Here is a 17,744-nt window from a genome sequence, read left to right as displayed (position 1 = left end):
AGTAGCATTGTGTTTTCATGCTTAATTGGCTTAATTGGTTTAGTGACTGGAGAGGTTTTAATGACAGAGAGAGAGAGGGAGAGCAGTAACTGAGCAAAGGGATGCTTTTGTCTTCAACTTTATTGGGCCCTCATCACAATGATCTCCTCAGCCAATCAGAGCATGACAAGCTGCTGGACAAGACCCTGACCAGCAGTGGAGCTCTATAAGTAAAACAAACCCCGTGTTCTCATGGTGAATGATGTCACAACGTTTGTTCACTTACCTCTTAGTTACATTGTTGCTTCATCAATTACCAGTGTTCTGTTCTTTTCACTACTTTGTAACAGTCAAGTCATTTGTAATTACTAAATACGCTGACAAAGAAAAAGGTTGAACATCAACATTCAGTCAAGCAAAACGTTATTTAATGTCTGCCAGAAAATCATTATTTTATAATCTCACAATAAAGAGGGATTTTACAGCACATTGGGCTAAAAAATAGATTAGCTTCAGAAGCCTGTGATAAAGCTTAGCATTGGTATTCATTTTACCAGACTGTCAGAAAAATTGAAAGGAAATTTAGGAAACGTTGACATCTTAAATCAGTGACAAAAGAGCTGAGTTTCCTGCCAGGTCGCAGGGCTGAAAGGAATAGAGGGAGAGAGACATGGCCATGTGATGAGGAAGAGGGGAGGAGGAGAAGGGGGAGGAAGAGGGGGAGGAGGAGGAAAAATAGAGAGTATGGAGGAGACATGGTATTGTGGTGGGGGAGGAAGAGAGGGAGGAGCAGGAGAGCGGGTAGAAAAAGGGGGAGGAAGACAGAAGGGGGAAAATCTACAGTTTCTTGATGAGGTTGTCCGGGTAGCCTACACCCTGGGGTGAGGGCGCGGAGTCTGTGTGTGTGTGTGTGTGTGTGTGTGTGTGTGTGTGTGTGTGTGTGTGTGTGTGTGTGTGTGTGGTGTGTGTGTGTGTGTGTGTGTGTGTGTGTGCGTGCGTGCGTGCGTGTGTGTGTGCCTCCAAACAATGCTATCACTCGATGAGGTTATTCCACTGCTATTGCTGACTCATGTTCTACCTTTTAAGGGATGTCATGATTGCTATTTGTCAAGGGAAATGGCTCCAACAGTCATGGCAGCTCTGCTTCTAGCGCCTAAGGAACTTTGCAGTATTTCGTTTTTTGGTTTGTGTTATTTCTTACATTATTAGCCCAGAATTCTTTGGGTGTTATTTCATACAGCCGAAAATAACTTTTGGATATCAGAGAGGCGGTAACTCACCAGCATTACGACCAGGAATGCGACTTTCCCTAATTGGATCCTTTGTTCATACCCCCCTGGGCAATATAACTTATTCCAGAAGCTGCTCCAAAACACAGCCGGTGGAGAAGAGGTATTCGGAGTGGACTTCTAGTCTGACTCAGGAGGCATGCACACCATCCACCGCTTCCGAGTATATTACTCGCTAATGTTCAGTCTCTGGACAATAAAGTAGACAAGATCAGGGTGAGGATCTTCTTCCAGAGAGATATCAGGGATTGTAACATATACTTGGGATATACTGTCCCTGTCCATACAGCCAGCTGGGTTCTCAGTACATCGCGTAGATAGTTATAAAGAAAGGTGGGGTTGTATTTTTCATGATTAACTACTCATGGTGTGATTGCGATAACATACAGAAACTCAAGTCCTTTTGTTCTCCCGACCTAGAATGCCTCACAATCAAATGTCGACCGTATTACCTACCAAGATAATTCTATTCGGTTATAGTCACAGCCGTGTAAATTTCCCCTCAAGCCGATACCATGATGGCCCTCAAAGAACTACACTGGACTTTATGCAAACTGGAAACCACATATCCAGAGGCCGCAATTATTGTAGCTGTGGATTTTAACAAAGCAAATTTGAGGAAAAGACTACCAAAGTTCTACCGACACATTGACTGTAGTACACACTCTGGAAAAAATTGTACGACTGCTACTCAGTGGTCAACAAGGCCCTCCCCCGCCCTCCCTTTGGCAAATCTGATCATGACTCAATTTTTCTCCTCCCCTCCTATAGGCAGAAACTCAAACAGGAAGTACCCGTGCTGAGGTCTATTCAACGCTGGTTTGACCAATCGGAATTCATGCTTCAAGATTGTTTTGATATGTTCCAGGTAGCCTCTGAGAATAACATTGATGAATACATAGATATGGTGACTGAGTTGATCAGGAAAAGTAGAGGATATGTTATACCCACTGTGACTATTAAAACCTACCCAAACCAGAAACCGTGGATAGATGGCAGCATTCACACAAAACTGAAAGCGCGAACCACCACATTTAACCATAGCAAGGCGACTGGGAATACGGCCAAATACAAACAGTGAAGTTATTCCTTCCTTAAGGCAATCAAACAGGCAAAACATCAGTACAGAGACAAAGTGGAGTCGCAATTCAATGGCTCAGACACGAGACGTATGTGGCAGGGTCTATAGTCAATCTCGGACTACAAAGGGAAAAGTTGCGGACACCAACGTCTTTCTCCCAGACAAGCTAAACACCTTCTTCACCCGCATTGAGGAAAACACGGTGCCACGAACGTGGCCTACTCCCAAGGACTGTGGGCTCTCCTTCTCCGTGGCCAATGTAAGATATTTAAGCGTGTTAACCCTCGCAAAGCTGCCGGCCCAGAGGGCATCCCTAGCCGCATCCTCAGAGCATGCGCAGACCAGCTGGCTGGAGAGTTTACGGACATATTCAATCTCTCCCTATCCCAGTCTGCTGTCCCCACTTGCTTCAAGATGTCTACCATTGTTCCTGTAACCAAGAAAGCAAAGGTAACTGAACTAAATGACTATTGCCCTGTAGCACTCACTTCTGTCATCATGAAGTGCTTTAGACTAGTTAAGGATCATTTCACCTACACCTTACCTGACACCCTAGACCTACTTCAATTTGCATACCGCCCCAATAGATCCACAGATGAAGCAATCGCCATTGCACTGCACACTGCCCTATCCCATCTGGACAAGAGCAATACCTATGTAAGAATGCTGTTCATTGACTATAACTCAGCCTTCAACACCATAGTACTCTCCAAGCTCATCATTAAGCTTGGGGCCCTTGGTCTGAACCCTGTGCAACTGGGTCCTAGACTCCCTGACGGGCCTCTCCAGGTGGTGAAGGTAGGAAACAACACCTCCACTACGCTGATCCTGATTACCAACAATGACGAGACAGCCTACAGGGAGGAGGTGAGGACCCTGACAGAGTGGTGTCAGGAAATAACTTCTCCCTCAACGTCAACAAAACAAAGGAGCTGATCGTGGACTTCAGGAGACAGCAGAGGGAGCACGTCCCTATCCACATCAACGGGACCGCAGAGAAGAAAGTGAAAAGCTTTGTTCCCCAGAGTACACGCCACTGACAATCTGAAATGGTCCACCCGTACAGTGCCAATTCAACCTCAGGCGGCTGAAGAAATTAATCTTGGCCCCTAAGACCCTCACAAACTTTTATAGATGCACAATTGAAAGCATCCTGTCAGTGTGTATCACCGCCTGGTACGGCAACTGCACCGCCCGCTACCGCAAGGCTCTCCAGAGGGTGGCGCGATCTGCCCAACGCATCTCTGGGGGGAAACTACCTGCCCTGCAGACACCTATAGCACCCGATGTCACAGGAAGGCCAAAAATATTAACAAGAAAATCAACCACCCGAGCCACGGCCTGTTCACCCAGCTATCATACAGAAGGCGAGGTCAGTACAGGTGCATCAAAGCTGGGACTGAGAGACTGAAAAATATTCTACCTCAAGGCCATCAGACTGTTAAATAGCCATCACTAGCCAGCTACCACCTAGTACCCTGCCCTGAACTTAGTCACTGTCACTAGCCGGCTACCACCCGGTTACTCAACCCTGCACCTTAGAGGCTGCTGCCCTATGTACATAAACATGGAACACTGGTCACTTTAATAATGGAACACTAGTCACTTTAATAATGTTTACATACTGCTTACTCATTTCACATGTCTATACTCTATCCTACTGTATTTTAGTCAATGCCATTCCGACATTTCTCATCCTAATATTTATATATTTCTTAATTCCATGATTTTACTTTTAGATGTGTATGTATTGTTGTGAACTATTAGATATTACTGCAGTGTTGGAGCTAGGAACACAAGCATTTCGCTACACACGCAATAACATTGATCTGTTCTGTGTGGACTAAAACTAAGCTATGCAGTATACTTTTTAAATTCTGTGTCTGTTTTGAAGCAACTAGCCTTGATAAGAGATGCGACTCGATATTTGAGCTCAGGTGCATCCTGTTCCCATTGATCATCCTTGAGATGTTTCTACAACTTGATTGGAGTCCACCTGCGGGAAATTCTATTGAATGGACATGATTGGAAAGGCACACACCTGTCTATATAAGCTCCCACAGTTGACAGTGCATGTCAGAGCAAAAACCAAGCCATGAGGTCAAAGGAATTGTCTGTAGGGCTCTGAGACAGGATTGTGTCAAGGCACAGATCTGGGAAAGGGTACCAAAACATTTCTGCAGTGTTGAAGGCCCCCAAGAACACAGTGGCCTCCATCATTCTTAAATGGAAGAACTTTAGTATCAACAAGATTCATCCTAGAGCTGGCCGTCCGTGCAAACTGAGCAATCGGGGGAGAGGGGCCTTGGTCAGGGAGATGACCAAGAGCCTGATGGTCACTCTGACAGGGCTCCAGAGTTCCTCTGTGGAGATGGGAGAATCTTCCAGAAGCACAATCATCTCTGCAGCACTCCACCAATGAGGCCTTTATGGTAGAGTGGCCAGACAGAAGCCACTCCTCAGTAAAAGGCATATGACAGCCCACTTGGAGTTTGCCAAAAGGTACCTGAAGGACTCTCAGACCATGAAAAACAAGATTCTCTGGTCTGATGAAACCAAGATAGAACTCTTTGGCCTGAATTCCAAGCGTCACGTCTGGAGAAAACCTGGCACCATCCCTATGGTGAAGCATGGTGGTGGCAGCATCATGCTGTGGGGATGTTTTTCAGCGGCAGGGACTGCGTGACTAGTCAGGATTGAGGGAAAGATGAAGGGAGAAAAGTATAGAGAAATCCTTGATCAAAACCTGCTCCAGAGCATTTAGGAACTCAGACTGGGGCGAAGGTTCACCTTCCAACAGGACAACAACCCTAAAAGCACACAGCCAAGACAATGCAGGAATGGCTTTGGGACAAGTCTCAATGTCCTTGAGTGGCCCAGCCAGAGCCCGGACTTGAACCCAATCTAACATCTCTGGAGAGACCTGAAAATAGCTGTGCAGCGACACTCCCCAGTCAACCTGACAGAGCTTGAGAGGATCGGCAGAGAGGAATGGGAGAAACTCCCCAAATACAGGTGTGCCAAGCTTGTAGTGTCATACCCAAGAAGAGTTGAGGCTGTAATCGCTTCCAAAGGTGCTTCAACAAAGTACTGAGTAAAAGGTCTGAATACTTATGTAATTGTGATATTAAATGTTTTATCTTTTAAATACCTGTTTTTAATTTGTCATTATGGGGTATTGATTGTGTAGATTGAAGATGGGGAAAAAAAACAATTTAATCAATTTTAGAATAAGGCTGTAAACTAACAAAATGTTGAAAAATTCAAGGTGTCTGAATACTTTCCGAATGCACTGTATGCAAAGAAAATATGACGCAACCACTTAAAAAATGATTGAAAATGTATTGAAATCAATGTCAGCCATTATTTGAGCTGAAGCGAGAGAAAATACACTCCGATTTCGGGTATGAAATGTTACCTCTTCACATCTCATATGTTGCCTGACTACAATATTTTATCTAGGTACGTTAATAAGTACATGCTGTGTTAATTTTTGCATGTTTAGCTGCCTACGTACCGTAGATAGCAAGCACATAATAAGTCAATAGGGCTAACTACTAGTATTGGTAGCTAGCCAGATAGCAACAAAGAATTGTTAGCTAGGTACCCACAAAGATTTGACATCTATCTTGCATAATATTCATTTTAGGTCATGTTTGCCTGTTAAACTATCTGGTTAGCAACATTATTGCGATTCACATATAGCTAGCTGATAGTTATGAAGTAAATTGTTTGCCAATGTGTGGCTGGAAGAAGGTTCAGTGAATGGGGGGTGAAGAGTGAGGTAATACAGTAGGGGGAGTGGGAGGTAATACAGTAGGGGGAGTGTGAGGTAATACAGTAGGGGAGTGGGAGGTAATACAGTAGGGGGAGTGGGAGGTAATACAGTAGGTGGAGTGGGAGGTAATACAGTAGGGGGAGTGGGAGGTAATACAGTAGGGGGAGTGGGAGGTAATACAGTAGGGGGAGTGGGAGGTAATACAGTAGGGGGAGGTGGGAGGTAATACAGCAGGGGGAGTGGGAGGTAATACAGTAGGGGGAGTGGGAGGTAATACAGTAGGGGGAGTGGGAGGTAATACAGTAGGAGGAGTGGGAGGTAATACAGTAGGGGGAGTGGGAGGTAATACAGTAGGGGGAGTGGGAGGTAATACAGTAGGGGGAGTGGGAGCTAATACAGTAGGGGGAGTGGGAGGTAATACAGTAGGGGGAGTGGGAGGTAATACAGTAGGGGGAGTGGGAGGTAATACAGTAGGGGGAGTGGGAGGTAATACAGTAGGTGGAGTGGGAGCTAATACAGTAGGGTGAGTGGGAGGTAATACAGTAGGTGGAGTGGGAGCTAATACAGTAGGGGGAGTGGGAGGTAATACAGTAGGGGGAGTGCGAGTGCTTCTCAAATGTATTGTTTTATCCATTCTCCACACTCTCATCATCACAAGAACATACTCAAGAGAACGTGGTCGGAGAATGCACTCGGCACATGAGAGTGTGGAGCACAGTTGCATATTGAGAAACACCCATGTTCTCAGACCTAACACTACCCACTGGGCACACACTGGTTGAATCAGCATTGCTTCCACGTCATTTTAATGACATTTAACCAAAGTGGAATAGTCATTGAATTGATGTCTTGGCACAGTGGGTACCTTCCTTTGATTAATCTCCTTCAGCAACCCCCAGTTGCAACAAACCAAATGAAACTAGTTCCGACAGGACAAACCGTTCAGTAAGGGAGAGGAATGGTTAAAAAAAAACAAATCTCACTTAAAGGGAATGTTTTCGATTATGGGGGAGGGAAAAGCTTAAGGGAGGGATAGAAGGAAGGAGAGGTTGATGCTTAGAGCTATGTGGATGGAGGGACCAAGGGATGAAAAGCTCAAATTGATAGGGATAAATTATCCTCCTAAAGTGTGTACCTTGATCTTTTGAGAGCTAAAACAAATATTCAAACCCTTCACTTTGTTTCCTCCTGGTGTTTGTTTTCTTATGGTTTCACAAAACAAATCTATAAGTCTCTTTCATTATATAAGAAAAGCTGAGATCAATGACCTATACTGCCACAGAAATGGAAATGAAGTCGGCCATTTTCTTTTTGTGGTTTTCCAAGTGATTCTACACTGCTCCTTGAACGTTTCCAATTGTATACTTATAATATCATTGTTCAGTGGTTGAGGGAATAGTTTGAGGGAAACCCAACCACAGTGACTGATCTCTCTCTATGGACCCAGAGCAGACAACAACACAACACAATGCTTCATGCTAAAAGCATTCCCTTCATTTCTCAAATAAAACGTCTCTTCTCTCTCTCCCCGGTGCGATCACCTGCCAAAACAAACTGGCTCTGTGATGAATGTAATAAATATGATCGTGGGAGATCTGGCTCTGATGACCTCACACCACGCGCGAATGTCCTGAGAACAGGTGCTGAACCACAGCCAGCGACCACTGACACCCCTCTCCCAGCACTCGTACGTCCCAACAGCACTGACAGAGAGCCACAGACATAGTGTTCATCTGTGCGAGGCGTGCGACTGTGCAGCTTCATACATATCCATTAAAATGAGTAACAGTTGTCCTAATCATAAAGCTGACAGTTACGAGACTGCAGGGTGTCTGTGGACTCATAAAGAGGCCTAATTGACCAGGAGGCTTAGCAGACACGTGCTCTGACTGTAGAGGAGGCTAGTGGGAGGACCTACAGTATAGTAGGATGGATTCATTGTGACGGTTGGAATGGGATTAATGGAATGGAGTCAAACATGTGGTTTCCATATGTTTGATGTGTTTGATACCATTCCATTCATTCCATTCTAGCCATTACAATGAGCCCGTCCTCCCACATTTTCTCCCACCAGCCTCCTCTGGCTGACTGATACCAGGGCTGGGGGTCAATTCGAATTGAAGGCAGTCCATTCAGGAAGAAAACTTAAATAACACTTCACTATTTGAAAAAATGTAATCTATTTTCAACGACGTCTTAATAAACTGATGAGTAGAAGCTATTTATTTCAAATGATTTTCAATTTTGGCAGAGAGCTTTAAGTGCTATTTCCAAACATCTGACTTTGTACAGCACTGTTTCCATGTAGCTGTGAGTCTGTGTGAAAGGGGCTCCCTGAAGACATTAGCCGTTGTTACCTGGGTAATCCACACCTGGCCCAGGTGTGTGGGTGTCTATACTCTCTCTGGGCTCATAAATAATGTATACATTCACCTGTCCAGGACATTCATGTCTGTACTAACCTGAGGAGTTGGGCCCTATCTTTATCATCGTTGGAGGCTTCCTTGTGTCTCACTGCTGCCAGCCAGGGATCTAGTACAGGCCTCATCTGCCTCATCACACCAACCCCTATAATATAATATACTATAATATACTATACTTTACTATACTATACTATAATATACTATAATTTACTATACTATACTATAATATTCTACACTATACTATACTATTGTCACGTCCTGACCCTAGTAAGATGTCTTTTTCTATAGTAGTGTAGGGCAGGGCGTGACAGGGGGTGTTTTTGGGCTGATCTATGTTGTAATTCTAGTTTGTCTATTTCTAGGTTGGGGTTTATTGGGTTGACCTTCATTTGGAGGCAGCTGGTCCTCGTTGCCTCTGATTGGAGGTCATATTTAGTAGGGGTGTTTCTGCATGTTGTTTGTGGGTTATTGTCTTTTGAGTAGTGTGTTGTACTTGCTGCGGCACGGTTTGTTGTTGTGCAGTTTCTAGTATTTCAGTGTATCGCATTCAGTTTCACTTTTAATAAATATGTGGATCTACAAAAATGCTGCATCTTGGTCCGCTCCTTATAACAACCATGACAGAATAACCCACCAAAGAAGTACCAAGCAGCGAAAGAAGGAGCAGCAGGAGGAATGGACATGGGAGCAGATTTTGGACGGGGAAGGACCCTGGAGTCAGGCTGGGGAGTACCAGCGCCCGAAGGAGGAACTTGAGGCAGCGAAGGCAGAGTGACGATACTACGAGGCGTTATATGCACCGAAAGGCAAGTGCGAGAGGCAGCCCCAAACTTTTTTTTGGGGGGGTGGGGGCACGGGGAGGTTTGCTAAGTCAGGATGGAGACCTGAGCCAACTCCCCGTGCTTACTGTGGGGAGCGGGTGATGAGGAAAGCACCGAGCTATGCGGAAATGCGCACTGTATCGCCCATATGCATTCACAGCCCGGTGCGCTCGGTGCAAGCTCCTCAGCGTTGTCGGGCTTAGATTGGCATTCAGCCAGGAAGGAGTGTGCCTGCTCAGCGCATCTGGCCGCCAGTGTGTCTCCTCGGCCCAGTTTATCCTGCGCCTGCTCTACGCACGGCAGCCCTCATCCCCCAGCACAGCCCAGTTCGCCTTGTGCCAGCGCTCCGCCCGTGCCAGGCTACAGTGACCATCCAGCCAGGATGGGTTGTGCAGGCTGTGCGCTCCAGACCTCCAGTGCGTCTCCAAGACCCAGTGTACCCTGTGCCTGCTCCACGTACTCTACCTCCAGTGCGCCACCATAGCCCAGTACGTCCTGTTCCTGCTCCCCGCACTAGCCTGAAGGTATGTGGTACTAGTCTGGTGCCTCCAAAGCCAGCCCCACGCATCAGGCCTCCAGTGAGTCTGCCCAGTCCAGTACATCCTGTTCCTGCTCCCCGCACTCGCCCTGAGGTGCGTGTTACTAGTCTGGCGCCTCCTATGCCAGTCCCACGCATCAGGCCTCCAGTGCGCATCCATAACCCGGTACAGCCAGTGCCTGCTGGGAGCACTCGGCCATTAGTGCGTCTCCCCAGTCCGGTGAGACCGATTCCTGCTCCTTGCACTCTCCCTCCAGTGCGCGTCCATAACCCGGTACAGCCAGTGCCTGCTGTGAGCACTCAGCCCTCAGCGGCGGCCTTTAGCCCAGAGCCTTCAGCGGCGGCCTTTAGCCCAGAGTCCTCAGCAGCGGTTGGCGGTCCGACGCCTCCGGCAATGATCCATGGTCTGGTTCCTCCGGACATACAGAAGCGGGGGGATCAGCCGGCGGTGGGGGTACTACGCCCGGAACCAGAGCCGCCGCCATAGACATTAGTCACCCACCCTACCCTCCCTTTGTGTTTTTTTGTGGTTGCTTTTTGGGGTTTTTGTTTGCATTCGGAGTCTGCACCTTTGGGGGGGGGGGTACTGTCACGTCCTGACCCTAGTAAGATGTCATTTTCTATAGTCGTGTAGGGCAGGGCGTGACAGGGGGTGTTTTTGGGCTGATCTATGTTTTCTATTTCTATGTTGTAATTCTAGTTTGTCTATTTCTAGGTTGGGGTTTATTGGGTTGACCTTCAATTGGAGGCAACTGGTCCTCGTTGCCTCTGATTGGAGGTCATATTTAGTAGGGGTGTTTCTGCATGTTTGTGGGTTATTGTCTTTTGAGTAGTGTGTTGTACTCCGCGTCACGGTTTGTTTTGTATTTCAGTGTACTGCATTCAGTTTCACTTTTAATAAATATGTGGAACTACAAAAACGCTGCATCTTGGTCCGCTCCTTCTAACAGCTGTAACTACTGTAATATAATATTCTATACTATAATATTCTATACTTTTATTTTACTATACTATAATTTACTATATAATTAAGGAATATATTGGCCATATCCCACAAACCCCCGAGGTGCTATTATAAACTGGTTACCAAAGTAATTAGAACTGTAAAAACAAATGTTTTGTCATACCCATGGTATACAGTCTCATATAACACAGCTTTCAGCAATCAGAATTCAAACCACCCAGTTTATCATTTACGATAATATACTATACTAGGCCCCCCCTCACAGAGAATACTGCCGAACACTGACCTCTTTTTCAACTGCATAAAGAAATAACCCTGATGTGTGATCACAAGTCCAGACATGATGGAAAGCCTGGGAGCATTGCTATCAGAACCCTCAGCACAACCCAGCACACCTTTAGGCAAAGGTTGAGGCTACAGGGGCTATCCTCTCCCACCCAGCTCTCTCTGATCTCTACATTGTGTCAAGGTGGAGGTCTGGTTAGAGGAGAAGACACGACCACACAGGGCGGGCGAACGAACACCCCACCCATGGCAACAACCTAGCTAATGAAATCAGCAGTGACAGTGATGCACTATAAACAACATGGCTTGAAAACAAGACAAAGAGATCCTCATCACTGGATTACTTTTCTTAATATTACCAGTGGTGTAAAGTACTTAATAAAAATACTTTAAACTACTACTTAAGTAGTTTTTGGGGGTATCTTTACTTTATTTATATCTTTGACTATTTTTACTTTTACTTCACTACATTCCTAAAGAAAATAATGTACTTCCTACTCCATACATTTTCACTGACACCCAAAAGTACTCATTACATTTTGAATGCTTAGCAGGACAGGAAAATGGTCTAATTCACTGACTTAAGAGAACATCCCTGGTGATCCCTACTGCCTCTGATCTGGAGGACTCACTAAACAGAGAACATCCCTGGTCATCCCTACTGCCTCTGATCTGGAGGACTCACTAAACAGAGAACATCCCTGGTCATCCCTACTGCCTCTGATCTGGAGGACTCACTAAACAGAGAACATCCCTGGTCATCCCTACTGCCTCTGATCTGGAGGACTCACTAAACAGAGAACATCCCTGGTCATCCCTACTGCCTCTGATCTGGAGGACTCACTAAACAGAGAACATCCCTGGTCATCCCTACTGCCTCTGATCTGGAGGACTCACTAAACAGAGAACATCCCTGGTCATCCCTACTGCCTCTGATCTGGAGGACTCACTAAACACAGATGCTTCATTTATAAATGATGTCTAAGTGTTGGTGTGCTGGCTATCCATAAATAAATAAATAAAAACAAGAAAATGGTGCCATCTGGTTTGCTTATTATAAGGAATTTTAAATGATATATACTTTCCTTTACTTTTGATACAAGTATATTTTAGCAATTACATTTACTTTTGATACTTAAGTACAATTAAAACCAAATACTTTTAGACTTTTATTCAAGTAATATTTTATTGGGTGACTTTCAGTTTTACTTGAGTCATTTTCTATTTCTAGGTATTTTTACTTTCACTCAAGTTTAACAGTTGGGTGCTTTTTCCACCACTGAATATTACACGCTGTCCCCTTCAATTTGGGTAATCAAAAATGCACCTGCCTGACAGTCATGAAGACACCATATGGACATCCAGGCACAATACAAAGGGAGGCATTAAATCTCCCTCCCTCCCTCTCTCCCCACAGCTGGTGCAGAGTGTAGCCTATTCACATGATAGGCAGAAAAACACTGTAATTACCCAGGAGTCTCTCTGTTTGGATATGAGATGGTGTTGGGGAGGACAGGAGGCGGAGCTGGTTATTAGCACTTAGCAAAATCAGACCCACTTTACACCTTTCCTTCCATGATAATCATAACATCAGCCATTAAACCAATGTAATTCCTCTAACCCTGAACCTCAAACATGGATTTTCTTGTTTCTAGGTTTAATTATTATTTGTGTACTTGTTTGACATTTTTACTGCACTGTTAGGAGCTAGTAACACAAGCATTTCGCTGCACCTGCTATAACATCTGCTAAAACTGTGTACATGACCAATATTTTGACTTGATTTGATATTTGGATTTGAATAATCTAACCCCATTCTCCCTCTTTTTAAACCCCATTTCTCTCTCTTTATTTTACCCAATCTTATCCCCACTCCAACCCCTCTTGACAGCATTAGGCTGGCCCAGCTCTGAGTGGAATGGTTAATAGAGCTATTTCCTGGGACCGCGGTAAGTTAAGCTGTGAGGATCAGAGAGATGAAAAGAGATTGGACAGGGAACAGGGTCACCATCCAGGCTCTGTGGCCCTACACAAAACAGGCTGTGGGGAAGTCTTCTGCAGGACAGCCGTGCCGGGTTAAAGGCAATTACATCTGAAGTAGGATCGCTCCTCCAAGCTGGATCAGCTCTGCAGCTATGTTGTCACTCCGGGGGGGGGGGGGGGGGGGGGGGGGGTTGTGGAACAGCTCTGTATCGAGTGGGACGTGAGAGAGAGCGGCTGACTACACACGAACACCCCTCTCTTTCCCTGCATCATGAGCACCGGGCCACTGATGAGCATGAAGGAGGGTTGGTGTGGAGACGTGACACACACAGGGGATGCAGCACTGTAGAGATGGAACTCTGGTGTAATGTATGTGGGTGGGCTGACACAGGCAGGCAGGCTGATTGGTTTGCAGGGTGGGGACTCAAGGCCAGAGCAGAGTATGTAACGAGAGGAGAGGACGGATGGGGAGTAGAGCTGTACATCTTTCTCACGGTAAAGCTGTCAGCCAGCAAGCCAGCCGCACAGTGCCACTCCACCTCCACATCAATCAGGGATAAACAAAGTAATATAACCCACCCACCCACTCACCCACTCACTCACTCACCCACCCACTCACCCACCCACCCACCCACTCACTCACTCACTCACTCACTCACTCACTCACTCACCCACTCACCCACCCACTCACCCACCATGGCCATGAATATCAACACAGCCCACAACACAGACCTCATGGACACAACATAGAACAATGTGCCCTTACTTTGATCACTTGCAATACAACTACTAGATCCCTGAAGCAGAAAGATAAGGGTGGAGAAGTACAGTGATGGGGAAGGCTTGCCTGGCCTGGCATTCTCCATCTCCATCTATTCAGTCAGAAAAGCATCTACCATCTCTCATTCAGACCATCAGCTCTCTAGTTTCCCATCAACCAATCTGTTATTACAGTGAAAGTCTAACACTAGACATTCAGGGGCACACGCATGGAGAGAATATGAAATATAGCGGCTGTCTAGACCCATTCTGTTCTACAGCCAATCAACAGTGGCAGTGCGGCGACCTTCAATTTCCTCACTTTCCTCTGCGTGTTTATTTCCAGAAACGGACAAATAGATTGTCAGGCGGCGCTGTGATCGCTGCCATCCTTTGTGATGTGTGACAGACGCAGTGGTAGTTGTGGACAGTGAGGGGAGATGATCTGAGATGGACTGCTCTAAAGTCAAGCTCAGCCTTTCATGTTACAGCAGGAGAACCAAAGACCTGTCTCCCCTCCTTTCCCTCTCTGGGTGTCTGTCACTGCCAACTACAGTGCAGTGTGGCAGCTAACATACTGCAAGTGCTGCTGGGGGTTTAGCATGTAACTTTAATTATTCTGTTTTGAATCCGGTCACTCTCCTTTATTATGGACATACATTTACAATGCACTTTGACTTCAGGATGCAATTTGTGAGAACTGGCTGACTGGCTGTCTGGCTAACTTGTTGGTTGGATGGCTGGCTGGCTGGCTGACTGGCTGGCTGGCTGACTGGCTGACTGGTTGACTGGCAGGCTGGCTGGCTGCTGAGAGTAACAATGAAGTCTGTTAGAGAAGCATAAAAAACACCAATCTTAACACTCAGGTAAACTTCAGGTCGAGAGTTTGCCGCCATAGATTGAAAGTTATATTATGGTATTTTGAGATCCTCCAAACACACAGTTAGGCTGATAATAACAGTTAGGCTGATAATAAATGCTTTATAGTCATTCTTCAACACATCAAGCGATTCCAGTCTGTTATTATCCTAGGAGTTATCACCGTGGACATGTAACAATGATCATACAACCTGCTCATATTGGATAGACACGTGTTAGAACTATGAGTAAAGTGTCATTTATTTACAGTAACCCTAAAGCATGAATCTAGAATGTGGTTCTGAGACCACCATCCGCGGGGTACGCACAGACCAAAAATGCACCTCCCAACAATTCCCAACCAACGTGTCTCCGGTATGTATCCTCTATTCATTTGATTGTGTTGACAGTCGGAGAAAAAAGCTTGAGCTGCATTTAGAATTTGAACAGTATGAAAGCCAACGGTCCAATAGATTGCTGTGCTCTGATAGAACCTTAATACAAAGGTCAGACCGCATCATACTTCTGTAGGGCCCTGTATGGAGTGGTGTCACAGCGAACTTGTCCTCTCCTGGGGACAGATATCACCCTGCTCTCATTCAGCTGAATATCCTCTGTTGCCTGTTGGGATCTGCCACTTACCTCAGCTACATGGTGAGATTTACCTCTTAATCAATGGACTTGTTTCTCAATCAAGGACACAATGATCACAAGGGGGTTCAATGGCAAAAATAAAAGCAGTGAACCACATGAAGGATCCGATACTTTATCGTGTGGCCCTCTCAAGGTGAACTTCAATTTTACTCCTGGCAGCTTTCAAACTAATCTGCAGTCCCACCCAGGAAGGCTGTGTGTAAATGGAGTCCTTGGCTGCAGCCCACTCTGTCCTATCAGCAGCAGACTGAATTATTAGTTCACCTAATAGTTTCATTTCCAATTCCCTGGCTGGGACAGATCGATTTCCCTCATTCCATGCACGGATGGGATTAAACGGCCGGATTAAAGATGAACTCCTGGAACTGTCATTATAGCAGATTAATGAGGGGGCCACTCAAACAGGTTTAAACGCCTCCCACCCTGACCGTGAACCCATATGCAGCGAGGCAGAACTTATATGATTTTTCCAGATTAAATCTTCACATGAATCATGCCAAGACAGGGAAAACAGTTTTAAAGAGCAATATGTAACTCTGATTTGTATTCAGTTACATTCTAATAGTGACACAACAATACAGAAATAGTGGATTTTAGCTAGTCCATGTTCTGTATGTCAAGGTACAGAAACGGTGAAGCAATACAGACATACCAGTCTGTATCAGCTTTACATTATATCATTTTCAGATGTTTCTGTGACACTGGCAGCGATCCCCATATTTACTGGGATACTAAACCTTTCCTTCTTGGCGATCCCATCCAATTCTCCACCACACACGGTGATGGACCCTGGTAATGGCTCTAGCAGTTCATATTGAACTTCCTGTTTCTGCAGGAGACTTCCTGGAGCTGGGAGAGGCTGTGTGTGAGGTCCGGTAAATCACCAGGGCTCCTCACACACAGTGACAACACAGTGGAGACACTTCTATTCCCCTCATGTCAGGAAGACGATGCAAAAACAAACCAAACACACGCCTCATCTGTAATCAGCTCCAGACCATGTCCCTGTGTGTGTGTGTGTGTGTGTGTGTGTGTGTGTGTGTGTGTGTGTGTGTGTGTGTGTGTGTGTGTGTGTGTGTGTGTGTGTGTGTGTGTGTGTGTGTGTGTGTGTGTGTGTGTGTGTGTGTGTGTGTGTGTGTGTTAGCTCAGTCCCTCAGGTTGGTCCCATTTCCTATTCCTCATCACCCCACAGAGCCCTCTGACCATGGGAGACACCGTCTATGTCAACTGAAACACCACTCAGCACACTTCGCCTCGTTCTCCCACACATCTCCTCTTTCTGTACTCACAAATGGAAACCTATTCTCTGGTAATGTATTCACAAAATGATCAACACGTTTGATTCCATTTCTCTTAGGTAGTGTTGGAGACACAGGCAGTTTGCCTGATTCAGTTACTCACAGTGTTCTGTTCATTAACATGGTATACAGCGAACATATAGAAGATGTCTACACTAAGATCATCCCCAAAATGCATATTGTAATCTCTGATAACTACAGAGGATAAGAGGTTTATATACCAGGTGTGACAGAATAAGTTCAGAAAGAATATGACAGTTGCTATGCAGAAAATAATGTCACGATTACAACTTTAAAACCCACGTCCTTCCATTAGTCACTATTGTGCCTCACCCAGTGTAATCAATTCCTCCAACCTCACATTATCAATGACTAATGTTTCATAAATACAACTTTGAGCAGCATAAAGACTTACAGATGGATGGATAAGATAGAGAGAACATGAGAAAATTCAAGAGAACCTCTGATAGAAAAGTATGTGTTGCAACAAGAGGGAGAGAGAGGACTGGACATGACAGAGTCATTGGAAACATTTAACTGAGTCAATTCAGGAGATGATTTGAAGAGCAATTCATGAATTGAGAATTTACCATTAGTCATGAACCGTTTTCACACACACACACACACACACACACACACACACACACACACACACACACACACACACACACACACCACACACACACACACACACACACACACACACACACACACACACACACTAAGAAGAGTTGACCATAGTAACAGGAAGCAGCATCAGTACCTGTGTAGCCCAGGGAGTTATCATCCTCGTGTTCCGAGGTGGGGGCCGAGGTGGCCCCTTCACTGGCCCCGTCCTGAGTGGCAGCGCCCGTGTCTGTCGGAAATAACACCACAGAGACTGAGACCCCTGGCACACTCTCATCACCGGACACGGCCAGTGCCCATGCCCCTATGCCCATCTGGCACAGGCAGCACCACACACTCAGCAGTGCCAGACTCAGAAGGTGCAACTGCCAACCCACTCTATACCCTCTGTGGGAGGGACCACCCAC

The 17,744-nt window shown here is 45.7% G+C and overlaps 1 protein-coding gene across 1 annotated transcript in view; it reads right to left on the bottom strand.

Annotated features, from left to right (window-relative positions):
• Positions 1–17,744, bottom strand: part of LOC115206848 (roundabout homolog 1-like) — a 454,555-nt gene that overhangs the window by 285,588 nt on the left and 151,223 nt on the right. Inside the window, 1 exon segment of the mRNA XM_029774026.1 lies at positions 17,474–17,566. Within this exon segment, the coding sequence (XP_029629886.1) occupies positions 17,474–17,566 (93 nt within the window).

Source organism: Salmo trutta, chromosome 13, assembly GCF_901001165.1.
Source record: "Salmo trutta chromosome 13, fSalTru1.1, whole genome shotgun sequence".
In the NCBI taxonomy this organism is placed as follows: Eukaryota; Metazoa; Chordata; class Actinopteri; order Salmoniformes; family Salmonidae; genus Salmo; species Salmo trutta.
This window is presented reverse-complemented; position numbering and strand designations above follow the sequence as displayed.